The 7,788-nt window shown below is 36.0% G+C and overlaps 1 protein-coding gene across 1 annotated transcript in view; it reads right to left on the reverse strand.

The window, feature by feature from the left end:
* rsrc1 (arginine/serine-rich coiled-coil 1) overlaps nucleotides 1-7,788 on the reverse strand; it is a 139,339-nt gene that overhangs the window by 25,489 nt on the left and 106,062 nt on the right. Inside the window, exon 6 of the mRNA XM_008425877.1 lies at nucleotides 6,195-6,266. Within this exon, the coding sequence (XP_008424099.1) occupies nucleotides 6,195-6,266 (72 nt within the window). The remainder of the gene's footprint in view (nucleotides 1-6,194; nucleotides 6,267-7,788) is intronic.

Raw genomic sequence — 7,788 nt, forward strand, 5'->3', positions numbered from 1 at the left:
TCACAAATGACACACTGGGCTGAGGTTTCACAAGTCGACACTGAGTGTGTGCGTGTGTGTGTGTGTGGGTGTGTGTGTGTGTGTGTGTGTGTGTGTGTGTGCGTTTGGAGGCTTTTTAAGGAGCAGATTCAAATGAAGCTGTGTTACACTTTACTCTGAAATCTAAAGAGAAGTTGTTCAATTAGGGCAGTATGACACCCGGAAAACACATTGTGTCATTATAAGTTTATTCTGCAATGATGAAATAAGTCAACATTTACCTACATTTTTCTCCTTCTCTATTTTTTCCCTACCTTCACAATGTTTATGCCACTACTAACTATAGGCCTCAGCAAATCTGTGTCTAAATTTCACATCAGACGTAAGCATAAGACACAGTGAAACTTGATCTAAAAGATCAAAATCATTTTGTCCCTTAATATCGAGCAGCTCTCAATAAAACAAATTTCAAAATAATTGTTAAGATTAAAAGCATTACAAAAGATGAAAACAGTTGTGTTAAATTAACACAATATGTTACTGCTGAGGTTTGTGTTGCCATTCCTTGTTCAATAAGCTTTTAACAAAGTTAAAATATGTAAGCTTGGATGGAGAGACTTAGAAGTTAGAAAATAAAATCATGGCAACAAAACTGGAGGGTCTTTCGAAATACGTACAACATACATTATTATACAGCCATGTTGAATAATTTACTTTCAAAAGAATGATCCAAGTAGATCCCTGGCCCTCGATTAAGTGCAATAGCGCTTCAAGAAACACTGTTTGTGTATGTATGACTTATGCAATGTACTTGTTTGAGTATAAGAATCAAAATCAAAATAACAACAGATCCTATAAATAATAAAACTGCAACAATCAAGAAGGGTCTCCACAAACATTTCCATTTAAAAAATCTCACACTTTTCCAAATTCACTTATCTAGATTTGTCACCATGTTTTTAATTACACAAGGAGAAGGCTTCAGATTTAGCAACATAGTAAAATGCCATTTCATTTTGTTTGGGCATTTGGAGAAACATGCATATTGTACAAACTATGATGCTATTTAATGTTGGATCAGGAAATCCAACATTAACCAAAGATCCTTCAAATCACAGTTTAAGATAAGTAATGTCTTTTGTTTCACAAAATTTCAAAATAAGGAAACTTCTATCTTTTCTATTAGCATCCAAGGCCTCACAGTTTGAAAAGTTTGGGTGCAGCTTAAAATCCAGAATTTTAAGTATTTAAATGACAAAAAAGTTTGTGGAAACTTCTCTTTATTTTATAATAGGTGTTTTAACTATTAGTAACTCAAAGATTAAATGTTCAATGAGTTGTGTGAAAACTCAAGTTGTGGTGTGGCAAATTAAAAATAGAAGTCATTATCTAAACACACATTAATGTTAAAATGTTTTTTTTTCTCCCAGAAAAATAGATTTCTATGTTTCAGATAAATGAATGGGGCGTAAACATTTTCTTACTCTCAATAGTGTTGTATACCTATCCGTCCTTGGAAAACAACTAAATCAAATTCTATACTTTTACAGAGGTTTCAACTAATTAATGTAAATAAATTATTTTATGTTGGCATATTAGTAAAATAAATATATAAGCAAGTTGGAAATAAAATAAGAGCTAATTACTAACTAAATAAGTAAACTTAGAAAACAAAAAACAGGGCACAGCAGCACGTACTCCTCAGATAAAACAGGATAAATTGTTATTTTTAGAAAACTAATCACACAATAATGGCTTTTATTGTGACAACTGAGCTTTTATAAAGTTCCCCGTTAAAGTAGAGTCCAAACAAACCAGCTGTGTAACTTTGGCAGTGATTTCCATCTTATTATAGATGGGTCACCAAGTTAGCTTGAAGACCCCTGGGCAAACAAGCTGCATTTCTAAGCTTTAATAGCCTAAACAAGGCATGAAACTAACAAAGGAAGCCTCCACCTCGCTCATTCTGACCCCCTTTCATTTCCTACGCTTCCTATTTCAACCACTAGCATCATCTGGCTGCCCTTAACCAGAGAGCCAAACATTCCTTTTAAGCAGCGACTACTTTGTTAACTGATGACCACGGGGCCAGTTATTGATCCTCTTCTTCCTCTCCCTCCCAGTAAACCTGGCTGATAAACCCCGTCCACCCCACCTCCCATCTCTTCTCTCAGGGCTCAGCAGTACGCGGTTTGCTACAATAATAGCTTGCATATTATAGCATCCACATGAATCAGATCTCAGTGGTTTCGATTAGGGCTAAACTAACTCAAATGCACCGACGGTCTAGGATGCGGATCTATTTATGAACAAGGAGTGTAGGTGGTAGCGTTCACTTCTCCCCTCCCGTTCTCTTTAAAAGGATTTCTCATTTCAGTTGACTTAGCAGTTCAAGTGCAAACTTTGCAGTCGTGCTGACCTCTGAGAGGCCCTGCAGGGAGCGAGGAGACCCCTAGTGATCTGCTGTTTAGCATCAGCAGTGGTCCAACTCTTTAGTTTTAGTGTGCTTGGAGGAAGGGCAGAAGAGGATGAAGCTACATGGTTCTGATGGTGCATTGAGGTACTTGTGATGGAAGCACTTGCTTCTTTTGCAAAGAAAGAGGGCCATCAGGGTCACTTTAAATTGCTTTTCTAAACTTCCTTCGCGTGAAGAAAAAAAAATCTTATGAGGCATACAGCCGATTGTTTTTTTTGTAAGAACTTTGCTTAATAAACAGCTAGACAGAAAAAGAAAGACAGTCACAACTCTCCCTGCAGATGTGAAGTGAAGAAAAGTGACAAGGTTGGATGCAGCTTGAAAAAGGCACAAATCACTGACAGGGAGAAATGAAACTAGTAGATAATTTGCTAGACAAAAAAAGGGAGAAAGTATTAAAACTATTCATGAAGAAAGAGGAGATGGAGCTCTGAGACAAAGAAAAACAAATTACATTAACGTGAATCATAACGAGACTGGACAGAAACAAAACGGGGCAAAAAAAACGAAGGAAGGGAATAAGTTATTCCTTAAATAAGTGAAAGAAAAAGAAAGTGCAGGGCTAATTAGTTCCTTATAGCTGCGCTTTCATTTGGCTGAAAGGTCAGCTAACTTTAAAGGTCACGCTGCCACCGATTGTACACACACACACACACACGCGCACACACACACACAAAAACACAAAGAGAGACGAAATTAAATCCAGCAACATCAACATAAGCACAAACTAGGACAAATTACAGTACGACACATATCTGTGCGGGCGTGCACATAGACACTTGTGGCACATTTGATATTCTCATTTATATCATGTCCTGGTCAGTAAAGGGACCTGGGTCATTATTCTATCTGAGGACTTTTATTACTGTTAGTATATCCACTGCAAATTACTCTTGACTTTATTTAAATGTGCATCAAGATAATCTTGAGGCAGTGTGCGTGTGTGTGTGTGTGTGCGTGTGTGTGTCTGTGTGTGTATAACCGATGCTGCTGGTCGTGAAGGAGCTCGACTGAATTTATCACCTGCAATGCTAAGCACGTTTCTTCCTTTCTGCCTGCATTTCCATGCAGATCACAGCTGTCCTAATAAAAACTACAGACTGTAATCAGCATCCCTGAATTTGTGGTTCGCGAAGTAGAGGTGAAGTGTAAAAGCAGTATCAGACATCGGTTGTTTTATGGCGACTGAATGAGACATTTAAATCCAGTTTTCATTGATTTCCATGTTGGCAATATAACATTATGTTTAACTCTCATACAGCAGATGCTAATTCGATCTGTAGTTTATACTGATGGCTTTTTGAAAGGCATCACACTTTAAACAAACCTGACTTGCGCCAATACACCTTTTCAAGCTTAGAGCAAAAAAAAAAAGTATTGTTGGAAATTGCTGTACAGGTTTTTTATTATTCCATGGGACTGCACACAATATAGTCCAGGTTCACTGCTAAATTGACCTGCTAAACCTAGCCTATGATGCTAACAATGATGTTAGAGCTAATGCTAAATTTCCTTGAGAAAACACAACAGATCCAAAATATTGCAAAAATACTACAGCTGTCTACTTTGTCCCTGTATTGAAATAGTTACAACTGTTGAACTAATAGTACTTTAAAATAAGTTAATTGTTTAATATTGTTATTTTTGAGCTAAGTTATATGTAGCAACTGAAAGGAAACCAGTGATTTGCTATTGACAGATTAACAAGTAGAATGAAACAACCAAGGATCAATTAAAAAAACAAAAAGGGATTAAAAGATCGTGCTAGGTTGGTTGGAGATCTATTTCCATTAACACTGTGTAGGAGTGGTTAGCATTGCTCAGATGCAGCAACAGTTTCTATGATTTCTTCAGGGTTTTTCTCCTTCAGTCAAAAACATGCGTGTTAAGGTAATTGGGGCCTGCCATAGCAATGCAAAGGAGAGCATTGAAATGCCTTGCCAAGCCAGGCATTTCAGCCATGTAACCATGGCGATGTAATTAGCAAAAACGAGCCAAATTCAAATCAAAACAAATTCTAACTGACACTGTTTTGTGTCTGAAAACAGAGATAGAATTTTGTCTGTAAGATAAATAGTATTTCAAAAGGGACAAAGAAATCTTATGTTTTTGAACAATAACAATATTTGTTGGCAACCTGTTGCTAAGAGATGAGCGCATTTTCTGGTAACCAACTGCCACTAAGTAAACATCTGATTTTTAGTTTTGCAAAATTTACCAACTGACAAAAAAAACAAAAAACATTTTCACTTTTCTGCCAAATTAATTACCTACACAATTCTTGTTAAATAGTATAAGAGAAGTAGTATTTCAAAAGAGCAGAGGAAATCTTATGTTTTTGAACAATAATATTTGTTGCTAATCTGTTGCTAAGAGACGTGTGTGTTTACTCGTAACCAAGTGTCACGAAGTAAACAACAGATTTTTACTTTTGCAAAATTTACCAACTTTAAATTTTTTGTGTCTAAGCAGATAAGGAGTATTTCAAAAGAAATTGTGTTTTATAAACAATAATTAATGTGTTAAGAGATGAGCGATTTTTTCTGGTAACGAACTGCCACAAAGTATAAATCAGATTTTTACTTTTGTGGTAAATGTGTGTTTTATAATATATTTACCACTGACAAAAAATAAATCATTTTCACTTTTCTAAAAAATTCACCAACTGCATAGTTCTTGTTAAGTAGTATAAGATAAGTAGTATTTCAAAAGAGCAGAGGAAATCTTATGTTTTTGAACAATAATATTTGTTGCTAATCTGTTGCTAAGAGAYGAGTGTGTTTACTGGTAACCAAGTGTCACGAAGTAAACAACAGATTTTTACTTTTGCAAAATTTACCAACTTTAAATTTCTTGTGTCTAAGCAGATAAGCAGTATTTCAAAAGACCTTATGTTTTATAAACAATCATATTACTTGTTATTAATTTGGAGTTAAGAGATGAGCGGGTTTTTTTTCTGGTAATTATTTATTAGCCATGTTTAGCACACTGAATGGAGGAAGTCCATGTAAGACAACGTGCTAGTTATACCACACATGCCACTGGCAGCATTTAGGCTAGCATTAGCATTTTAGCTAATTTGAGCTTACACACTTATTTTGATATACTAAATGGAGTAAGTCCATGTTACTCAACATGCTTGTGACTCTCCACAGGCTATTGAGTACAATGTAGCTTACTTTAGCAATGATGCTAAATTTTAGCATCAGAACGCTGGGTTCCAACTGACGGGCACACTTTGGCAGGCCTCATTTAAATTTCTTCTGAAATTTTCTAGTTGTCCATACTATAACTTGTGTTCCTGAGCAAGAAAAGTAGCTACGCTAAAAGTCATCTAACGACACACACCATGACCCTAACAGGATTCACCCGGTATAAACATTAAAGAATTTGAAAGATGGAATATATAATCTGGACTGGAAATGAGCTAAAAATATAAATGTCTTACATGACTTGCAAAATGTGCTAACGATGTTTTTGTCCATTATTGTTGACCTAAAAATTAGATCTTCATCTGTATGCAATTTTTGTTTGTATAACTGCTAAGCATAGATTCATGTGTTTGTGGGTCAAAACTACTCTCATTTATCACCCTGTGTCCATTTATTCCTGAATTTTGACACAATCTGTTTAACCCTACTTCCAGTTTTCATATTGGCTAAAAATAGTCAATGTTAGATGCTGAAGTTAGTTTATAAGTCAACGTTTCCAAGTTCTACACATCAGCACGAACACTTACCTTCTTCAAGCTTCTTTCGAGCCTCCTCTTCTCTTTTGGCTACTTTGGCCTTCAGAACTTCATCTGTCTTAGCTGAAATGACAAATGGCAGGAAACAAAGTTAAAGGCAAAGTCAATACTCTAAAAGTTGACTTGATTATTCAGATACAAATTGGATTTTCCTTGATTTCTCATCACGATGCTATTTTTTTTTGTTTTCTGAAGTAGTCTAAGCTAATATTATGAGCCTTGGATGTGAAGGTGAGCCTTTAAGTTTGACATCTTGCTCCAATGTATGAGGCTGGCAGGGAACATAATCATTAATGAAGCTTTCTCTACTTTTAGTGTTGCAATATTTCGTGTACTAAGTAGAAAAAAGAAATTTAGAAAGAGTGACAGCTAAAGCACAAAATGATTTATAAGTACTATGAAAATACTGGCAACCTGATCGAAAAAACTAAACTATCTCAGTTTTTTAAATGAGCGCATCTTCTCTACTTCAAAATATAACATATGTAGATGGAGTCGCCTCAAAATTTGATAGATATAAAAACTACAACTTATCACTTAGTCCGGTGATTCAAACCTTTTTTCTGTGGGCCAGTTTCCACTAACAAACCATATGCCTCATATTTGCACAATCATGCACGTGTTCACAGAAACAACACAAACAAACTAAAAGCCCATTTAAAATGTCTTTTTTAGTAAAGAAAAAAAAAAAGAAAAAAAAATGAGGAATCTGCATTTCTTTCAAACTATATCAGCCACCCTGATCTCATCTCTGTGTTCAGGGTTCAGATGTCAGGACGAAGCAGCTGGCACAGGCTTGTTTTTTTACTGTGGGAACAAACTGAACTGCCTGATGTGCATGCAGTGCTGAATGAGAGACTATTCTTAAGCGAGCCAGTCAGTCTAAGCTCTATAACTTATCTTATGACAAAACAATATGTTTTTCAGCCTCATCATTGAGCCCTGTGTATAATAACACAACAAGGTGCATAAAAGCAGGGTTTGGTTCACGAGTGCTAATAATTTAGGTGTAGAACATTTTAAATGTCTCCTTGCTAGTGTCCACCGTGACTCCTCTAATGCTCCTCCTTCGTAGGTCCAGTCAAACTTACGATAGTTGATACTATCAGTTTTCCACAAAATATTGCTAAAATCTTGTTTTGTCTCGATCTTGTGACCCCAATACGATCGATCATAATGATACACTTTAATGAGTGCACAGCTGTGCTAAAATTCATAGTAAATTTGCCTCTTTCTTAAATCAATTCTTCATGGATAAGTCAAGAAAGGAAACAATATTTAGCTTTTATGTTTGCAAAACTTATGCTTTCCTTAAGAAAAAAAAATCCCCCTTGCAAGGTATGAGGATTTATCATTGCATAAACATAATCTCGCTGCAAGATGGTACCCTTCCTGGCTTTTCATTTATACCTGCGCAAAGTCAGCGTTTCCTCCTAAGAGGTGTTTATCGTTTTGGTATAATGAAAAGCTTAAAAGAAAGTGAGGCAGCGGGAACAAACACTCGTCAGGGCATCTTAAGCGTGGTCTCATCACGAACCGCGTTGTCCCTGCTCTCTCTCCCCCCCACCACCACCACCACACACAC

Source organism: Poecilia reticulata, linkage group LG13 (genome assembly GCF_000633615.1).
Source record: "Poecilia reticulata strain Guanapo linkage group LG13, Guppy_female_1.0+MT, whole genome shotgun sequence".
Lineage (NCBI taxonomy): Eukaryota > Metazoa > Chordata > Actinopteri > Cyprinodontiformes > Poeciliidae > Poecilia > Poecilia reticulata.